General features: G+C 33.8%; 1 protein-coding gene across 12 annotated transcripts in view; it reads left to right on the top strand.

Moving 5' to 3' along the window:
• Positions 1 to 10824: 10824 nt before the first annotated feature.
• LOC115210674 (TBC1 domain family member 5) overlaps positions 10825 to 22184 on the top strand; it is an 82192-nt gene continuing 70832 nt past the window's right edge. For 8 of the 12 annotated variants that reach the window (XM_036502217.1, XM_036502225.1, XM_036502219.1 and 5 more), the window contains exon 1: positions 12550 to 12653. In XM_036502217.1, the coding sequence (XP_036358110.1) occupies positions 12565 to 12653 (89 nt within the window). In that variant the 5' untranslated portion in view covers positions 12550 to 12564. Of the gene's footprint in view, positions 11141 to 12158; positions 12188 to 12549; positions 12654 to 22184 lie in introns of those variants that run through there. The other 4 variants (XM_029779336.2, XM_029779338.2, XM_029779337.2 and 1 more) reach the window with 3 other exon arrangements.

Below are 22184 nucleotides of genomic sequence, written 5' to 3' on the forward strand. Positions count from 1 at the left end.
GCTCTATACAAACGCAAGTTCATGGAAAAAGGGAAGCATTGGCATGCAAACTCATCACATTTTAAAATCTTGTTTCTTGTATTTTGGTTGGGGATGAATAAGGTGTGGTTTCACAGGCATCTGAATATTACTGGAGTTTGAACCCAGGAACTATTAACACTTAGTTGTTTTTTATATATAATTAGACAGGTGGTATTTTGGGAAGGATAGTTGTCTAAAGGTAATTTATTATTTCAGAAATAGTTTAGAAGTTGTTTGGTCTCTTGGAATCTGTTTCTGCATTATTGTTTTCAAATTATTTTCATTTCATTGCTATGGACTTTGTATATGTGTGTGTATTTATTCAGTCTGGTTTCTTAGATTTCATAAGGATTAAGTGTATATGATATATTTTTTCTTAATTTGGGTTTTAAGACCCATATTACCAATTTATCTTGCTTGTCTGCTTTTGTGTCTTTCCCCACCCCTCCATCATATCAGCTGTTGCCAAATGACTGGAGTCTTGAACTTTAGACCTTTTTTTTTTTTTTTTTTTGAGCTGCCAATATTTTGACACTCACAAATAGAACCATTTCAACATGCTTGCAACATTTTTTCTTTGCTTTTTGGGGTAATTAACAAAGATTGTTGAATGAAAATTGAATTACTGTCTCTCCTTCCATCCACCCACTTATTATTTTTTTTGTATTTCCAGTTCATTGGTTATTAAATGGAGTCTTGTTTCTTTGTGCTGGTTTTTGTGCCCACCCCAACTGCCTGGGTGTGTAAATCAAGTCTCTTCACTCAGTGGGATTTATGAATCTGATGCTTTGTTAGACTTTTTATTATAGAAATTGTGCATTATCTAAGTATAAGTTGCTTGCTAAAAATAGCTATCCTTACCAGTTTTAATACATGTCTAATATAGTGTCATTTATTTATCATATAGGAAGGTAACTAGAAACATTGTATTGTGTATCTAATAGAGTTGCCATAATCAGTTGGTGTTTTTTTTTTTAGCTAAAGTTACTTTTTTGTTGTACAGTCTATAAAAATAATTGTATTTCTTGTTACTAATGAGCATTTGTTTTGAAAACTAACATGAGGTTTGCTAATAGCAATGACATGGGATTTTAGCTTTTCTGTAAAGTTGCTAGTTTTAGTCTCAAGCACTTCAATGTATTTGGAAAATTTTCTTTAGTAAATTTAGAGCAAGATGTCTACATTGAATTAAATTTCGTTTAGTTGCTTTCTCAATTTTGATTGGAGTGAGTGAATTCACTTAGATATATCTTTTAGATAAAATTTCAAATCACTTTGCATCTTCTGTCAGGGTCAGATGATATGTGGATTGGAGGTTTTCCTCTCTGGTAACAATATGGATTTCATCATGTTATTGCTGCATAACTTGCTGAAATATTTTTGCAGTGCTTGCACTCTTTTGTTCTGACTACTGTTTTAAACGGTAAACTTTTCTTCTCTGAGCAACTCTATTGTTTTGTTGCAAGGTTGTCATTGATTCCATAACCATCTTAAGAAACATCAGTTAAAACAAAAATATTGAAGCTGTGACAAACGTACGTATCATTTGATGGCAATAAAATATGACTATCAAGAAGCAACTTTTAGACTAAAGTTTCCAATGTGCCAATAAATGTTTGTGTATATGAAACTGTATGAAAATGGTGTTATATGATTGAAATAATTGGTATGTCTTAAAGACCCCGTCCCCCTTTTTTTTTTATCAGCAGTTCCAAACCCATTTTGCACCACAGACCAGTTTCATGCAAGACAATTTTTCCACGGACTGGGGATTAGTGTGCATTACAAAACCAAGTGCATGATATATATATATCTAAAACACCTTGCAGACTGTGATAGTCTATAAAATTTGTTTTCTTTCTGCACAGCCTGGTACTGGTCCATGGCCTGGTGGTTGGGGACCCCTGTTCTGCTTTATTTAGCCATAATTTATTTTCAACATCAAAAAAAATACATGAATTTGAAATTTTCTTTTCTCACCTCTCGCACCAAATTCAAAACAATTTAGTTTAAGATTTTAGTTGTTTATTTCAGTTTTAGCAGTTTATGACAACTCATAGGAATACATTGTTAGACTGTTTTAAAACTATCAAGTTGTTACAATTCAAAATGCTGAGTCCTTTACTACTTGTTTGGCGGATTTTCTTTAGCGTTGCCATAATTTTCTTATATAAACACATACACGCTCACTGAGCAGTTGCCTTGTCAGATTTCCATTTGTTGAAAATGTTCATACTGTCAGTTGAAATGATGTAGATGATTTAACACAAGACATTTTTACATATCTTAAAATAGTTTTGAAGAAACAAAAATCCTCAAGTGCTAGAAGTGAAATAAACTCATATTTTATCAATCCTGGATGAAAGGGACACAGTTGAAGCCTGTAGTGACATTTGGGATTCTGGCTTTGTTTCTTTTATGTAAACATTTATATTCATCTCTTATGTATTTATAAGAGCAGATAAAGCAATTGGAAATTGAGATAGTGTTAATGAGGGGAGTTATTTTTTTGTCTTCTCATACCATTTGTTAGTAATCCTTTCACCTCTCCTACCAGAAAGTGCCTGTGGATTTTTTTAAAACCCCAATGCTATCACATTTAGGGCAAATATTTCACTTGGTAGTTAGAAAATAAAGCAGCCAGTCAAGAAAAATTTGATTTTTGTGGACAATTACATGGACAGACCCTGAATAGTGACATCACTGGTGGCAGATGGTGTAAAATAGCTTAGTGTGGTAGTAGAGGTTTCTATTTAACCCTTTCATTATCAACCCGGCTGAAACTGCCTCTTGCTCTGTAGTACAAATGTCTTGCTTTCTTAAGTTTTGAATTAAAATCTTCCACCAAACCTTAGTCACAATTTATGTTACTAACACTAGCTTAATGGTAACTAAGTTATTTTACTAAATTCTTTGTTATATTTAAAATATTTGAAAGAAACGCAGCATCTCAAAATAATTATGACGGTAATGAAAGGGTTATTTCATTGAGTAGAAAATTTGTGATACAAATGAGTAGGTAGAACAGGAACAGGTTGACAGCTGTCTAATTTCATTCTATTTAAAATTATTAGGACATGGAACAAACTGATCACACAGCAATTTATGGCTTCATTTCAGTAATGGAAGCCTTATCCAAAAGTACTGTAAGAAACTAGTTTCATCCTGGGCATGCATTTTGATTTAAATTTAGCCATCATACATATTTAATTAAATCTTAAGAGAATACTAAAGTGTCCTTCGTACCTTAATGGAATTTTCTTTATTTGCTACACAACTTTTATTGTTGGAGCCAGTTGTCAGTAAAATTGAATTAGTTTAAACCAATTCTTCAGTAATTGTTGATTTTATTGACAAATGTTTTCATTACAAATAAGCAAATATCTCCAACTGGCATGAAAAAATTTTTATTTCTTTGACTATTCAACATATTTCAAAACATTTTCATTTCCTCACAATTCCTTTTAAAGATGACTGCAAGTGAACAGTATTTCTATTTTCCATTTTCTGCTTTCATTAGACTTCTTTTTTTTTTATCTTTATCTACAAAAGGGATTAGATCTAATGCAGGGTGTGCAATTGAGCTATTACAATACCCAGTTATGGGCAGCCTGGAGAATTTTCTGAATAACACACAAAGAATTATCAATATTTTTAGTAGTGTGCCCATGCCTGGCTTAGCCCTTTTGTTACCATATCTGTGTTGAAATATACTGCTTATGTTAATTTTGAAAATACTGAATTTAATAAAACGACTTTGTCACTATTAATTTGGTGCTTGGAATATAAATTAGCATGAAATTTTAAAAGGTTTTTTAAAACTCAATTTTTATAAAACCAAGGGGATGACATCAAAAGGCTAAAACTGGAGGTCCGTTTTTGGATTCTCTTATAACCATTTCAGTTTTTCTTTTACTTTTGATTTCTAGTCTTCATCTATGACATTGTTATTACATTAAAGTTCAGTTTCCTTCAAACTTTACTCTTGTTGCATTTATTCAAACACCAAAGAATTCCTCTCAACACATGGCTATGACACTCACCCACTACTGCTCATGATCAGAAATGCACATATTGTCAACCACTAAGGGACATGGTCAAGTGACTGACCAGCAAATCTGTGGTATTGAGAAGAATATTTGCTATAACAATATTTCTGCTTCAGCAACTGTTGAATCCTAATGTAATAGAAAATAGGTCAGTTTCAAAACATTGTTGTCCAGGTGACAAAAGTTGAGTTTAAAAGGAATAAGTTATTTCCTTTGATTTCTTAATAGAAATAACTTGCATTGCTGATGACAAGATAGTAAAATTTTAATTCTTTTTCCTTCCTTCTGTTTCTCCATCCTTATTTTTTCCTTTCATTGCACAAAGATAGAAAAATATGGCAAAAAATAATTATACAAACCTTATTTTTTCTTGTTTTGTAAATGAGGAAATTTTGTATCTGCAAATAACTTGAAAACCATCTTGAATGGAGAATAGCATGCAATGGATAAAAACATGGCTCTTATAGTAGATCAGCTAATTTGAGTAGATGAAATAAATCTAATGCAGCATGAGGATTTAGAGCTTGAAAAAGTGGTAGGGTGGGATGTGATATTGGTTGATATTCCACACTTTTATATGAAATAAAGTTTGAAAAACAATCCTGTGAAATTTGAAACCCTAAAACATTTCTATGTATTATGAAGCTTTGTCTCTGGTAGATGGAACCTGAAAGAAGCTTGTTTTTCCCTCATCACTGCTTGACAACCAGTGTTTATGTTCTCACAACTTAGTGGTTTGGCAAAAGAAACCAATAGAATAAGTAACAAGCTTAGAAAAATACTGAGTTTGATTCATTTGACTAAAATTGTTGAAATAATGACAAACAAAATATAAAAGGATACTCTTTATGTGTGACAGTTGTATTAATATTTAGTTGACTCTCTACAGAGATATTGAACATGTTGGCAGATTAAATTCCTTACTCATTTTGCTTCAAACCATTGACAACTTCAGCTTACACCATTTATGAAAATGTGCTTCAGAATTATTTTTCTCTTTGAAATAGATTTCTTTTTCCTAGTGCAGCATTTAAGTTAGACACTTGTAACATTAAACTGTTACAAGGTTTTTAGTTTATTACTAAAATTTAAATGAAGTTGACATTGAATTTAAGAGAATATTTGAAAAATGTTTATCTTTTTACAAAGTGTTTTCTCTGTCAGATGTCACCAAATAGGTTTATCGACATTTTTTCATAGCATTAATCTGATATTGATATGTCAGCTAGTTGAGCACCTGTGCCCTATCTATCTATCTATATACGTAAAGTCAGACACAAATGACAGTTTGAAATATGAGTACTACTGGATGCCTTGAATCCATATATTGTGAGTTATATATGGTTCAAATGTACAGGAAATGTGATGGAACAAGCAGATGTATTGGTTTGATGCTTGAGAAAATTGGAAAAACCTTTGTTTCAAGCCTAGGCTCTTCAACAGAAAAGGATGAGAGGTAAGAATATAAGGATTAGCAGTTCCACAGATGTAGCTGCATGGGTTTGATGGAAACTGAAAAGAAACCTGTGTGTGTATATATATATATACACACACATACGTCTTGTCTTGATAATAATGAGTGATGATCGTAAACACCTGACATCGTTTTGCAGACCATGTCTGGGTATAGGGAAATATTACCTCACTTAAAAGTAGGAAGGGTATCCAGCTGTAGAAAGTCTACCTCGATGAAATTCAAACGACTCATTAAACCTGGGTTGGTCAAACTACCAACATGCTCCCAATGCATGGAAAATGGAAATGTGATTGCTAGTATGTTGAAAGTGGTAAGCCCAAAATTACAACCTCGATGACAAGGAAAACCTCAAGCTGGTCATTAAGATAGTAATATTTTGTTTTTACAATTTTTAATTAAAATTTTCTTATACATTGTTAGTGCCTACTTTACTATTTGCTTACTATACAGCAGACGTCCCTCGGTATTTTACCTTGGTTATTCTTTTAGGTTAACATACCACTCAGTAATTATTTTCTATAACCTTTATATTTCCTCTAATCGTTTTAACAGGTTGCAGTAATAGACTGTTTTCTTGGTGTTCTAAAGAACAAAAATGTCCTCAAGATACAATTTTGATTTAAATTCTGATAGGGTTGTCTCCCTTGGTCATTCATGCATTTTTTATGCCTTTATACTCATGACAGAGAAAGAAAATATTCATTCGACACTTCAATGATTTATCATTGAAGAATAAAATATCAAGTTGTCATTGGAAAGTTTTGTATGAATTGATTATTTTGTACTTTGAAGTTCAAGCATTCAATAACAATCTCTAAAAGTAATTAATTACCTACATCACTTCATTAATCTTTGGGACAGTGCTATAATATTTCTGAATGGTAAGCAACTTGGAAAAGAAATCCAAGCTGCTAAATTTCCTGAACAAACAACTACAAAAAACAAGTTGCAAAAAGGTTACTAATGGTTTATTTGGAAAATTTAATCTATTTAGAATAAAAAAAAGAATCGCTAATAGGAATTAGAGTTTTACACATTAAATAGGCATGTAAGAAAATTCATTGTAGGAATTCTTCAGACGGAGAAATTAAATGATACAAATTTTACATTTGGAAGAAATATTCATATTTAGTTAGTGATCAGGAGCAGCATAGATAGTGGGGTGAAGGAAAGCAGTGCAAAACATTGCAGGGGTGGGGAGATAAAGTTACAAGCACTCACACACACACATGCATGGATATATATATATACATGCACACACACAAGTATACAGATAATGGGTATATATACAAAATCATACACATGTACAGATTCAGATGGTTATAAACAAATCTATGAATTTGTGCTCCAGCATCACTAGCTGCATGGCTGAAACAAAAAAATATATATATATACACATGCAGGCACTCATACACACATACGTATACACGGTAACATTTTTTTTTTTTTTTGCCACTGTTATAAAGAACTATGTTACATTTTAAACCCAGGAAAATGTCTTTTCCAGCTGGTTAATGACGTGATTTGTATTCGATATATTGTGAGTAAGGGAGAAAATGACTGCCTTCCAGCTTGGCAAGACCAGTAAACCATGGTTTCTGGGCCTTTACCCTTCATGGGTACTGGACACCTGCCTGCTAGAGATGGCAGCCGCTCGCCCCTATTGGACACAAATCGTGTATAGTTAACCAGCTAGAGAAGATGTTTTCCTGGGGTTAGAATGTCGTAACATAGTTCTTTATAGACCAGCCATGTTATAGTGGCATAAAAACGTTACCATCTAGTATTGTTACAACTTAGGTCTCGTTCAGAAGTTTTAGAACTAGCTATTTTGCTCCTCACAAGATCAGCAGCTGTTTGCCACTTCTCTGTTTATATATTGTGAGTAGTGGTGAGTGACTGCCATCTCTAGCAGGCAGGTGTCCAGTACCAATGAAAGGTAAAGACCCAGAAACCATGGCCTACTGGTCTTCCCAAGCTGGAGGGGAGTTATTCACTCTCTTACAATATATTGGGCACAAATTAAGCTAGAAAATACTTTGGTCCTTATATATATACACACAAACAGTGTGGTAAGAAGCTTGCTTCCCAATCGCATGGTTCTAGGTTCAGTCCCACTGCATAGTATCTTGGACAAGTGTCTTCTACAATAGCTTCAAGCTATTGATGGAAATTGTAATAAGCCTGTTATATATATATATTATGAGTGTGTGTTTTTGGCTCTATATTTGTCCCTCCATCATTGCTTGACAACTGAGGTTGTTGTGTTTACATCCCCGTAACTTAGCAGTATATTAAGGTCAACTGGGCACCATCTGTGAGGAAAACAGCACCATGATACAATTCACTCAGCCAAAAATTTAGAAACGATATGCTATACTGCTTGACATTCGCACCAGAAGCTCCAATGTGAACATTTCAGACTGGTTGGATGTCAATCTGAAGACAGTGCAGAGGATTCAGAAAGAATTAGATGAGTCTAATGGTAATTATGAAGGTACAGCAGCTCAGAAAACTCACTTTGATCATTCTGATATGAAAAAAACTCCTGAATTTGTTGGTGAGAGCCAGGCCATCATTGACAACGACCTGTCCAAGTCAACCAGGTCGATCACTAGGGACATGGGAGTGTCTGAGTTTCTTATCAGGCAGGAAGGTGCATGAAGACATTTTATATTCCTCATACAAGATATGAAAGGGCCAATTTTTATCCCAAGCCATCTAGGACAAGAGGAAAGACCATGCTACAAAACTTTTGAACAAACTTAAGCATCCGCTCCAACCAAACATGCTTTGGTTTCTCTCAGACATGAAAAATTCCTGCCAGGATCAGGTGGTGAACATGAGAGTGATAAAAATCAAGCATCCAGTCAACATCATGTTGCTTAGAGTGATAGCAACATTATGCCCCCATTCCCACATGGTGTCAGACTCAACATGGAGGTCTAAATTAAGTGTCTGGAAGGGGGTAGTGCTGCCCTGGGTCAAGAGGATAGCTGCTGGCAACAGGACTCTGCACTGGGCCACACAAACAGAACTCAGTCATGGTGGTCAGACAATTTCTGCAATCACATCACTCCTAACATCTTGCCACCTAACTCTCCAGACTACAACCCCCTTGCTTATTATGTGTGGGACACAGTTGAGTGAGAGACCAAAAAAACTCCTTGTAACATCAAAGATGAACTGAAGACAAGGATTATGGCAGCATTCACCATCCAGAAGCATTGCAGTAGATTCCGAAGTCGTCTGGAGGCCGTGGTTGAAGCCAGTGGTGATTTTATTGAATAAATTTACTCTTTAGTATTTCAAGATATTTTTATGCAATTTTGGTAAATATATCTGTTAAAATGAGATGTCAGTGTTATTTTCATTTTTGCCTAATTTAGATAATATATTCGCCATACCTTGTGTGTCTTTGTGTTTGTGCTTGTCTCCATCACCACTAGACAACCGGTGTTGGTGTGTTTATGACCCTGTAACTTAGCAGTTCAGCAAAACACAGTATGTATTCTTATGAGCTACTAATTGTTTCATGTGATAGAAAAATCTCAGACATCAATTTTTAACATGTCTGGTGTCTTCATGCAATTCTTAGCCTGAGGATTGTGTGAAGGCACCAGAATTTTCAACTTTAATATGTAACTTGCATCTGTACAACAACAACAACTACATATTGGATTGTAATAATGGAATAAGTAGATGTGCTTCAGGAAAAAACAGCTGGGATTCTACCCTACCTACATATGTTACAACAAGCTTCTTTCACTTTCCATCTACCAAATCCACTCACAAGGCTTAATAAAAAATATTGACTGAGGAGATATGAACAATAGAAATAAAAATTATTTATACAACTTTTAATTTACGAAGTGTATTCTATAATCCTATAGATTACCATTGGTGGATAATATTTTAAGTGTTGCTGTTATTGCTGAATTAACATGATGGGTAATGCCATGGAAACAATTGATGCATCTGAAAGATCTAGAGCTTGCTGATGATATTGTCCTGCTCACTGAAGATGATAAAAAAAAAAAACAACCTACAATGATTTACATCAGACTAGAACAAAATACTGGAAGGATTGGTTTGGGAATCAGTGTGAAGACCAAAACAATGAACTTTACAAATGATGACTGCTGAATTACAAGATCAATCAGCAAAATATCAGGACAGTACACAGTTTCACTTATCTGGATAGCATCAATAGAAACTAGTGGTGTCAACTAGCTGCCCAATGTGCTCAAGCTTACAAGAGAAACTGAGACTGTGATCACTATTGTTGTTCCTGATTAAATTGACATAGTGAAAGGTATTCCAATCTTGACTTTTTTTTGTCCTCTGGACCTACATTATTCTGAATATCTCTTCTTTTTAAAGACTGTTGAGTCCTAGAAAGGTTGAATGAAGTTTCTTGATTTGTTGTACACTCAGTTGCACTTCTTTGTTGCTGTTGTTACTGGAAGTACAATGAATAAATGATTGTGTTTGTTGGAAATTTAATGGAGATTTTGCTTCTGTCTGTAGAAGTTGGGCAACAACATCATAAAATCTGTATTGAAATTTAAAACTGTTCATTGGTGAAACCTCTTAAAACCTGATATGTAAAATAAAAATAAATATTCTGTCCTGTAATCTAAACAGTCTTTTGATATAAATTTTGTGTCTATGAATATATAATATCAAAGATACCATAATTTCTTTTGCTCATGCATCTTGTACCTGGTACTAAGAAAATCCTCCTCCTCTAGTGTAGAGGCTTCCTCATTAACTATTTTAATTATGAATCTCAGATCAGTACTGGTTAGACAAATATAAAAAGACGCAATGACATTCCTGTCTTTTTGGGGTATTCAGGTCTACATTATCTAATGTGTTCTTTTCTTATCTAAGACTATATAGCGTATTTTGAGAGAGACTTAGTTGTTGTTTCCAGCATGTCAAGCTATTACATGGGGCTTCCTCTGTTAGCTATTTTAATTAATTGTGTTTTTTTCGCTTTTGTTTTGAAGGAGCTAGCAAGTTGCAGCTTTGTTGCTTGAATACATTTCGGTGCAGTTCTGCAGCTGTCTTTTGACAACTGCACCTACGTCACACTTCCAATTTTCCGTTTCCCGAAAATGAAACAATTATAAAAAAAGAAGTGAATTAGTTAGATTAAATAACATACACTTTTTATTTCTTTGTTTTTTTACGTTTTTCTATATTTAAAATCCCGCCAAGATCGATTTTTAACTTTGCCCTCTTAGAGGGCGATAAAAGAAACAGCAAGTCAGTTCGATCGACTCCACCCACTTCTTAGCAAAAAATGGCCAAGTCTCTACGACAAGGAAACCATTAAATATTTATTTAAATATCAGTCAATTAATAATATTTCAGGTTGTATTTTAGATGCATTAAGGACAGATGTTCTAGTAGACGACAACATCGTTGTCCCAACTGCTATGTCCCACAGCCAGACCGCTGCCATGAGCGGTCACATGACCATTCATGTGACCAGTCGTCGTTTTGCACCATTTTGATTATGTTCCAATTAATTAGACATTTCTTGGGATAAGCACCAAATGTAATCATCTCAGCAACACTTTAGGTATGTATTATTTTCTGAACTGTGTAAAATTAATAACAATGTCAACCTCCCCTCCGTTATAGACTGTCATTCGTTGTAAAAACTACCGCGTTTACATGAAGAAGATAGCTTCAATCGATCCATTATAACAATTTCTCTCCCAAAACCGACACTTTTCTCAATGATTCTTTCCTTTATATTAGGCTTTTAACTACACGAACAGTAATTTATTTCATAGAAATTTAGCAGCACAAACATTAATTTACATCAGAATGTTAATTATAATAATGACCAATAATTAATTGATTTAAAATAGGTAATTGTTTATAGCTGGTGTCGTTTATATTGCAAATATGTGACCTGCAAAAATAAATTGATAATTTAGTTTCGTCGGATTTTCATTTCTTAATTATTCATTTCACTAATTTTAAACAGGTCTCTACTCTGCTGCTGTTCAGGCTAAGTTTATTTCGGTTACATAAAATTGTTTTTATAATTCTTTTTTTTTACATATTTCCTCTGTCTTCTGAAATATTTAATTAAAACTCCACAGGTTTGAGAATTCAGTGGATTCTACCTTTACAACCCATTTTATCGGTTGATGATCAACTAAATAACTGGTTTCTTATGTTAAAAACGTAATAGCGAATGCATAATTCTAAGTGTAAACCCCTGTTAATTTGTCATTCATTGAATTCAAACAGGTTTCCCTAATTTTGACAATACATGGGATTTTCTGAAGGATGCGTTTTTATCACCAGCCGAGGTGCAACATCTCTTAAAACCACCTGAAATAGTTAAATATTTATAGTGTTAAAATAGTTTATATTTGTGTCGCACTCTCGTAGCTGTCATTTATTAAACGAGTGCGCTGAGCAATATTGACAAACATTCGATTTCTCTTGTCTAAATATCCATTTGTTATCTTCATTTTGATTTTAAAAAAAGTAACAAAAAACAAATAAACAAAAGCAAAACTGATTTTTGATTTCTGGGATTTTTTCCTTTTCGATTCGCTAAAATTTGCTGTCTATTTTCCGTGGGTCATCCTTAAAATGTTAGCTGACGGTATAATGTATATTTATATAGTTGCTGAGATTGATTTATTTTATAGATAAAAAAAAAATGTGACGACGTCTATTAATCCTTTAATGTTTGTTAAAATATTTCATGCGACAAATTACATAAAAAATGTTTCTATGTCAAATTGAATATAGAAGAAATAGCAACCACTGGAATGAAATAATGATTTAGGAAGTTTAACTATCGATAGTTTGGTAGAATCTTTAAAAAAGTTCCGTTATAAAGAGTGGAAGAATTTCTATTACGTCGTATATGGTGAGAAATAATTTGTCGTCAGTATGGACTGCGTGTTGCCGCTGTGAACTGTTTTGGAATTATCTGTCAGTTGTTTAACTCTAGATAAACCCTAATGGAACTGAACTATGTTCAAAGGCGTTCCAACAGTGACCATTCCGTTTTTCTTTCTCCTGAGGTACAATATTTCTAGGATCTCTACGACTACATTGTTGAGGTAGGGCGTGGTTTGAAAAATTTGGCTGCTATTTCTTGCAGGACCAGCGACCACTTTAGTGACTTGTAAAGATCGGTAAAAGCTACCTTGTTCACTGCATGCTGTTGAAGACAACGTTACATTTCTATAGCACGGTTATTTTGTTAAGCAATGCACCAAATGTTCATAATTTTGTAAATTATTTATTTTTATTTTTGCTGTAAAATAGGAAGATTCATTTGAAAGTTCTTGTCCGTTTCGGAGTGAATTTCCAATTAGCATTTTTTACCATTCATTTTGTATGAAGCACCTATATTGTCACACGTTATACGTTTTCTTTCATTTTTATTTGCAGCAGTTTCCGTTTTTTTTCTTATTATTGGTCATGACTATAAATAATTTATAAATTGTCTAAATGCATCGTTCCGCTTCGTGCAAACAACAAATATAATTTAATTCTAAAATAAAATGATTTAAGTCTATGCTTTTACAAAAAAGATCCATTAAAGCTGAAGCAATGTTCTACTAAATTCATATTCATATTAGCTTTCACTCAGTTCCATGCTCTACGTTGTTGCTGTATTATAATTTCAGTGCACCCATCTTTGAGTAATGTTGCATATGGATATGTGACAACATCGAATACAGCGTGCAACTGCTTCTAGCATAGAACAAAAGTTACATCATAATTGAGTAAAGCACTTGTAAGATTTGAAATGGCCATCGACGTATGCGAAAGAGATGTTGAATCGGCAACCTTTGTAGGATCCGCCAGAAGACGACAACGGAATTAATGTTCGTTTTATTGAGATAGTGTAGCAGTGCTGATAATTTACCCTTCTGTTAGAGGGACATTTTTTTTTCTGAATTCAGTCTAAAATTGTGTGCGTGTACGCACAGTTCGAATCAAATAATGCAGATAGATAATTTAAAATGATCTACATCGTTTGATTTGAACAAAGGTAGAGCAGATGTTTAGGAAGAAAATATTTTCTGGGTTTTTGAAGGAAATATATAACAGTTGAAACTGTCAGGGCTTCGATTAAAAAAAAAATTTTGAGGTGTCAGTGCTTTTCGAAATATTAGTTTGTCTAATTCCCACTTGTAGGTTTGCATATTCTTCTGATGGAAGCTGTGCAAGATATCAAAGTTGTGTATTGTGAAGTGGTGGCATCTTTGTAGAGACTGTATAGAAGTGACAACAAATAGACTCTTAATGTAGAAGTGTAGGAGAGATGAATGATTTCATACGTACACCAGGTCGGAAAGGTTTATGTCAACACATCATTGGAGCATTAACAATCCAAATGGTTAGCGCTGAGGGGAAGCTTGTAAGTAGGCAATTTTGGCAGATTATTCTTATTCTAAACATTGTTTGTTCAGTATAAGATTAAGAACATTGTTTCACTTGAAGTTCTCAGGAGGTAGAGAGGTGCTGCGGTAGCTCTGGTTATGTAGAATCCTTATTGGTGTTCATGTAAAGTCAGCTCTGTTCAAGTGCATAAGTTGGGTAAACCACCAGGATGTTCCACAGGTCCATTGTTTGCTCATCTTGGTTGTCACTGAAAAAGAATTTACAGCCATGCTAAACTAAAGGGAGAAACTATATTCCTTTTCGTTTCTTAGTTAAAGTAAATTTATACAAATATAGAATATTTGTATGTGGTATACTGTCATGGAAAGTAATAAGTTTAAAAAAAAAAAAAAATCTTAGAAAAATCTGGCTTACAAGTATTTGCATTAGGAAAGTTCTTCATAGGATATACAACATTAACGATGTAATTAGAAGGAAGAAATTGAAATGGTCCAGTCATGTAGCAAGAATACAAGTTACTATGTAACATTGGTCCTCTCATTTAAGACCAGATGATATGGTAGACTGCGAGAGAGATGAACATCTCAGATTTGTGAAGTCAGGGTTGTTACTTGTGACAGTAGCGAGTAGAACATCTGGTCCAGTTGTTCCCAACCTTTTCACTACCAATTTATTTAAGAGTTTTTCCACGGACCCCTTGTAATATGCTTATCCTTATGTGTGTGTATATATATTAAGTTGGTGCATAATTATTGTGGCTATTTTTTCAATAAATTTTATTCAACAAAAAATTTAAACAAAATGCCAAGCAGAAATTGAAGTAGATGGTGAATATGCTCCGGAATAATCATTTAAAGATGTTTTTGTTAAATGTTATTGTTTTTGTTGAATAAAATTTATTGAAAAAAAGCTGCAATAATTATGCACCAACCTAATATATATCTAAAATTTTGAATTTAGTTCATGGACCCCCAGTACTACTTTTGCAGACCACAGGTTGGGAATCACCGATCTAGTTGGTGGCAGTGGTCCAGATGCCAAGAGAGAGAGAGAGAGAGAGAGAGAGACAGGGTTTGGAGAGGACTGAGTTACTACAATATATACCTTTTTAAAAATTTATATTGCATTATGAGAGATATCTGTAACCCTTTTGATTATGGGGTATTGGTGAAGAACTGATCTTTATCTGGTGATTTTTAGGAAAGATTTCACTGGAGTGCTTTCCTATTACGTTTAGACCTACAGGAGGAGTTGAATTTGCAAATTATCAGTTTGCAGTGCTGCAATTGCTCAGAACAGCCAGTTGTTGTACTCTGTAGTACTTACAGCTAGGTGAAGTGGGTCATTTCAGAGCTAAACATCTTGATTATGAACATAACCACAACAGTGACTCAATATGTTTCCTGCTTCTTATTCACTATCATCCATATCAGGCGATGCATGGTCACAGTCCAGTGAGTGAATCAAAAAGTCATTTCTAAACAACAGTTCCATCAAAGAACTGTACTTCACAATACACATTTCTAGGAATACGTAAAAAGATATATAAAAAAAAAAACTAGTAAGTTATAACATTAATCTTTTTTTTTGGTAATAGGATGAAGAAGGAATCTAGGCCAAGTTGCTGAATTAATATATTGATAACTTAACAGCTGCATCATCCACTTTCTAATCAAATAATGATAATAATAATGTGAACTTGTAATGTTCATATAATTCTGAATTGGCTGCTGCACATTAAACAATGTTTCTTTGCTTGGTTTAAAGTCCACGATAAATAATCTTACTCAGAACCAGAACATCTATCATGAAGTACACATATTATCTTCATGCCATGGCAAGATAATAATCATATGTTAAAACTGAAAGAAGCCCATCCTATATATTTATATGTGCGTGTGTGTGTTTGTCTCCTACCACCACTTGACAACCAGTGTTGGTTCGGTAAAAGAGACCAGTATAATAAATACCAGGTTTAAAAAATGTACTGGGATTGATTCATTTGACTGAAAACTCTTCAATGCAGTGCTCCAGCATGGCTGCAGTCTAATGACTGAAATAAAGAAAAATAAAAGAAAAAGTTTGAGGAATTCTTAACAGCAATATGAAGATGGAGTGATAGCATAAAACTACCTTTCTGGATCATGTGTATCTTGCTTCAGTCTTTTGATTAAGAGATGATGAGCCTTGGTCAGTAAATGATTACTTGAACCTGTAGTTTATATATTTTCCGGTGTTAGACTTAATTATTGTCTTGTTTAACACCACTACCTAGTCCTTGAATGTTTTAGCAGGGTTCATTCTGTTGATAAAAAGATGGTGAGTTTTGGTCTGTAACTAGTGCATGCATATAAATTTTTGAATGGTAGACCAAAGTCTTAGTTATTTAACTCCTAAGACATTTTAACTCTTTCAAATTCCTTCTGCTGTTCTTTAATAGATTCTGCAATAGGTATTCAGTTTTGAACTTGTGATTGATTTAACTAAAAGAAATAGTTGGCAATTTGGTTGTTATTTCTAGTAGGTCGTGTGATTGCATAGGGACTCTCTTATTGGCCAACTGGCTTGTTTTTCATTCAGATGCTTGATGTAGCCTATATAACATTTATTTCATTAATTTCCTTTGTTAATTAGTCTGTCATTTACATGTCTCTTTATGTTATCATTGCTATTAAATTCAAGTGTGTCATTTCTTTCAGATTACATCCTCATTCTTTCATTTTAACCCTTAAGCTTTCAGGTTACTCTGTTAAATGTATTTACATTGCTTTAAATCATTCATGCATTATCTTGTAGCTTCAAAGTTTTGATATGATTATTTTTAGAATTACATTGTAAGGTGGATGCCAGAGGCTAGACCTGGTTGAATTGAGCATAAAACAGGTAAAATATTGAGACCAGCTATGGTTGGTTTAAATGTTACATTCAAACTGGCCATATCTGGTCCTAATATTCCACCTGTGTTGTGTTTAAGTCAGCAATATCCACCCTCTCACACCTACCCTACATTGTCATCCTAAAATCAAACAATCATATCATTAAAATCTTGAAGCTGTAAGAGAATGCATGATTAATTTAAAACAATGTGAATAAATAAGCCTTACATTTGAATGTAATTTGAATGCTAAATGGTCCAAATATTCTTCCTGTTTTATGTTCAAACTGGCCAGATCCAGCCTCTCACACCTACCCTATATTGTCCTTCTAAGCATAAACGGTCACATCATTAAAATCTGAAAGCTACAAGATAATAAATAATTCAAAATAATGTGAAGAAATAAACATTACATTTGACAATAATCTCAATGCTAAAAGGTTAAACATGCTTTTCTGTTTATCCTTCTAGCATTGAATATTGTCAAATCACATCTATTGCTTGCTAGATATATCTGACACTCCATCGTTCATTTCCCTCACTAAAGACTATAAGCTTATGTTGTAATCTTACTTCATCATGCTGCTTGTTGTCTGACTGACCTCTTCTCTTTAGTTATTCTTTGTCTCTTTCCAAATTACTTGTATTTTAGTTAATCCACAGCCCCATTTTTCATTGTTAAGATACATCTTGTTACTTTTGCTTCCTCTTCACGTTACTGTTATTATTGCAAGATGTTATTGTTATAAGCAAGATGGCTGAGTGGTTAAGTTATTGAACCAACAGAAAGTGTATGGAGCATGACTTCAGTTTTAATGCTAGCATTTATGTTTGTCTTTCATTTAGTTTATGGGTCTCATATATTTGGCCTGCAGGCTAGATCTGGCCTGAGACAATGTTTTAGTCCATCCCTGGCTCTATTATATATTTATTAAAAAATTATTATTATTTGAATTTTAAAATATTCTGTAAAACATATATATATATTGCTAGCATTTGTTCAGAGTTTAGCTGGACCAGAGTTGTGATTAACACCAGTATGGATTAGTCAAATCAGAGTACCTTAGGGAATCTTGTTATTTCAACCAAGATAAAAAAAAAGCTTATGAATTTTTGAACTAAAGTTGTCACATGTATTGCCTTTACCTATATGCTCAGCCAAATAGAAGTTTTTTTTTTGCTTATATTTACATATGTATTCCTTCAAATGAATTCTTGTGATATGAACTATGTTAAAAGGTTTTGCATTGAAATGTGCAAGCTTTCTATCAAATACAGTTCTCAAGAACTCTATTTCTTCCTTTGGACAATTTTTATCTCATCTCAATCTTATTTAAAAGCACTTGTATATATATCATCATTGTTTAATGCCTGTTTTCCATGCTGGCATGGGTTGTTTGGTTTGATAGGAACTGTTGGCTAGAGGACTGGGCCAAGCTTTCATTGTTTGCTTTTTTTCTGTTTCTATAGTTGGATGTCCTTCCTAACATCAACTACTTATATATTTATGTGTATATATATATATATATATATATATATATATCATCATCATTTAATATCCACCTTTCATGCTGGCATGTATGGGACGATATATACACACACACTCTCCCCCACCCGTGTAAAGTTTTCCCTCATGTCTCTGCACACAAATTTTGCTAATGCTTAATATTATTTCCTTTCTTTATTGTCAATGAAGCTGTTTTAATGTATGTTGACCCTTTTATTAATTTACTTTGGCTTACGTTATGAAATAGGTTTTTAGAAATAATTGTTCCTATTCAAGATCTAGTTTATGCTTCAGTATAGCCTGCAAAACCAAATGGGTTTGATATCACCACCTTAGTTCATTTAATTGGCAAGGATAGATAACTGGTCATCTATAAATAAACAAGTTTAAAGCTAATCACCACCTCTCAAGGAGATTCTCAGTATATAGAAATTCTAAAAATATGCTTCATAATATATATAAAGAAACTTCACCTGTCTTTACATTCTTAGTTCAAATTTCACACTTTGTCTTTCAACCTTTCGGGGTTGATAAATTAAGTACCAGTTGCAAACTGTGGTTGATCTAATCGACTGGTCCCCTCCCCAAAAATTTTGGGCCTTATGCCTAGAGTAGAAAATTTTGGGCCTTGCACCTAGAGTGCAAGGTGTAGAATTTGGCTTACTTTCTCTTCTCTGAAATCATTACCCATCATCATTTAACATCTGTCTTCCATGCTTGTGTAGGTCGAACAATTTGACAGGATCTGATGAGCTGGAGTACTGCTTTGAGCTCCAATGCCTGCTTTGGCATGGTTTCTATGGCTGGATGCCTTATCTAATGCTGTCCACTCGACAGTGTATTGGATGCTTTTTTTTTTGTTACACTGGCACTAGTGAAGTTGGCAAATAACTTGCAAGACAAAAAAAAAAAAAAGAAGCCTCCCCTCATTTGAGTGGGGTTGTAGAAGAGTTGGAGGTGGTTTTATGAGAGGCTAAAGTATGATAGAGAAACAGGCAGTGCAGTAGAAGAGCTGCATGGTTACCTGGCATAATAAAAGAGTAGTGGGAATAGCTGGAAAGAAGATAAACTTGTTGGTTATGAGATGTCAGAGTGTATTCTCAAGGTACAAGATGAATATATGAGAGAATATGGCATGAGTATGGGAAGGTGTGGATAGATAAGTTCATAGGAGTGTGAGAGGAGAGTTTTATTAATTAGGACACCTGAATAATCTTGATATTTAGGTTTGAAAATTGAATGTTTCAGGTATTGATTTTGTAGAAGGTTACAATTCATTCTTATGCAGATTTGTTTTGTAAATATTTCAAAAGAATAAATTTTATAAATGGCTCATTTTCTTGAATTTTATTTATATCTGGGATATATACATTGCTTAAGTCATTAAAAATAAAAAAAGAGACCAATTGTTTACTTGTTTTACTACTGTGTGCGTGTGTGTTATTATATACAGATATATGCACCGGCATGGCTGTGGTTGAGAAGTTTACTTCCAATCATGTGATTTCAAGTTCAGTCCCATTGCATGGCACCTTGGGTAAACCTTTGGTTGACAGAAACTGAAGAAGCCTATATGTGTGCATGTGTTTGTTTTGACCTCACATGATAGTTGTAAATGAGTGTTGCCATCATACAAGAGTGTTATTCATTTCCAATCTTCCAAGAAAATTTGTCTTGCTATGGGAAAATATTACCTTGCTTGGTAACAGGATGGGCATCCAGCTACAGAAAATATGCCTCCATGAATTCATACTGACCCATTCAAGCATGGAAAAGTGTACCTTAAAAACAATATACGTCATCAGATTCAGTTTTTAACATTCGTCTTCCAAGCTGGCATGAATTTGATAGTTTAACAAGATCTGACAGATTGGAAGACTGCATCAGTGTCTGATTTGGCAGGGTTTCTTTGGCTGGATCCCCTTCCTACTGCTAACCACTTTATAGAGTATACTGAGTGCATGGGTTTTAATGACACCAACACTCTATTGGTTTGAATAGTTCTTATTTATTCTCAAATTACTTAAAATTAACAATGACCCACATTTTTCAATATTTCACAATTCGGACAAAGTTAAACACATTGTTTACAATATATAGAATGTTTGCTAATTTACAATATATTTTTTAATATTTTCCAACTTACAATATATTTTTTAATATTTTCCAATTTCCAATATATTTTTTAATATTTTCCAATTTCCAATATATTTTTTAATATTTTCCAATTTCCAATATATTTTTTAATATTTTCCAACTTACAATATACTTTTTAATATTTTCCAATTTACAATATATTTTAAAACATTTGCTAATTTACAACTTATTGTATACAGTGGTCATGTGCACTACAACTCGGCAGAAAAAGTAGCTAAAAATGCATGAACAGTATATAGAATAATGCACAGGAAGTGAACAGTGAATGAGTCTTTAAAAAAAGGGAATGGGCATCAGGTGCACTATAGGCAAATTTCAGGAAGAATGGAAATTTTGAAGGATGTAGTACCTCAACAGCCAACAGCTGTTGCATATAGTCTATTCAATATTTCAGCAATTCTGAGCATGAAAAGCTGTTTCTGAAATCATAGGTGCAGTATTGTTTTCTAAGCATGTCCATAAGTGTTAGACCTATTGAATTCAAGAGGTATCCAAGGCTGTTGTTGAAAGATGGTGGATAATCTTGTGGGTGTCTACCAAGTCAGTTGCCTGATGTTACAAAATATGACTGTAGTAATCTTTGTTTTCTGTCTGACCAGGTGGAGCATACTCATGATAAGCAATCCTCTTGTATTAGAAGAAAACAGTCAACAGTGTCTTACTCGTTCGTGTTTTCGTTGGTCTTGGAGAGGTTGGGGGTCTTCCACTGTAAAGACTTAGCCTTTGTTTTGGGTCGTAGCCATAGACCCACAATTCATCACTTGTTATGACTGTTTTCAAAAAGTTTTCATAATTCTCAATACAATCAAGGAGATCTTGTGCAACTGAAACCCGAGTGTCTTTTTCATCAGCTGACAGCAGTTTTGACACAAACTTGGCACACATTGTATACCCAAATCTTCAGTGATAATGGACTGAAGTGAACCATAACTAATCTGCACATCCTCTGATAACACATGGATGATGATTCGATGATTTCCCCTCACAGCAGCATGCACATTTGCGATCTTTTTCTCAGTTCTGCTGGTAGATTTCCTAGAACGTTTGTCACTATCAACATTTTTCAGCTATCTTGGAACCACCCGTACACTTGTGTATGGCTCATACACTTTCTGCAACTTTGCGTAGGCCTCTGAGCAGGTATCACCAAGCTTTTGGCAAAATTTGATGCAGATTCTCTGCTCAGTTTTCTCTGTCATGGTCAATGTGATAATCACACGCTACACACGTTCCTTCCAAACACTGCTGTAAACAGCAGAAGTGAGCAAGAACATTGAAACTTAGTGCACATGCACAGCAGAGTTCAAGGTCAATCTGTGCCAAGTAGCTTCACTCAGCATGCTTTAGCTTTGTTACTATGGCAACAGTTCAGAAACATGTTGATCAGACCACATATTAAATTACAATATATTTTAAGATATTTGCTAATCTAAGAATATATTGTAAAATGTTTGCTAATTTCATGTTGGTTGAATTAAAAAAAAAAAATTTTTTTTGAACAGGATTTGCTGATCTTAAATTATTTCACAGGAAGCTTACTTCAGGCATTTTGAAAAATATTGCTTCATATTTAAAAATAGGTTATTTCTCACAAGCCACCAGGTCCTATCTGTTGTTATTGTTGAGTTATTGTGGTTCAAGAAAACCAGATAAAAATATTGTTTCAGAGAATAGCACCAATCTATATAAGAATATTGA

Source organism: Octopus sinensis, linkage group LG4, assembly GCF_006345805.1.
Source record: "Octopus sinensis linkage group LG4, ASM634580v1, whole genome shotgun sequence".
Taxonomy (NCBI): Eukaryota; Metazoa; Mollusca; class Cephalopoda; order Octopoda; family Octopodidae; genus Octopus; species Octopus sinensis.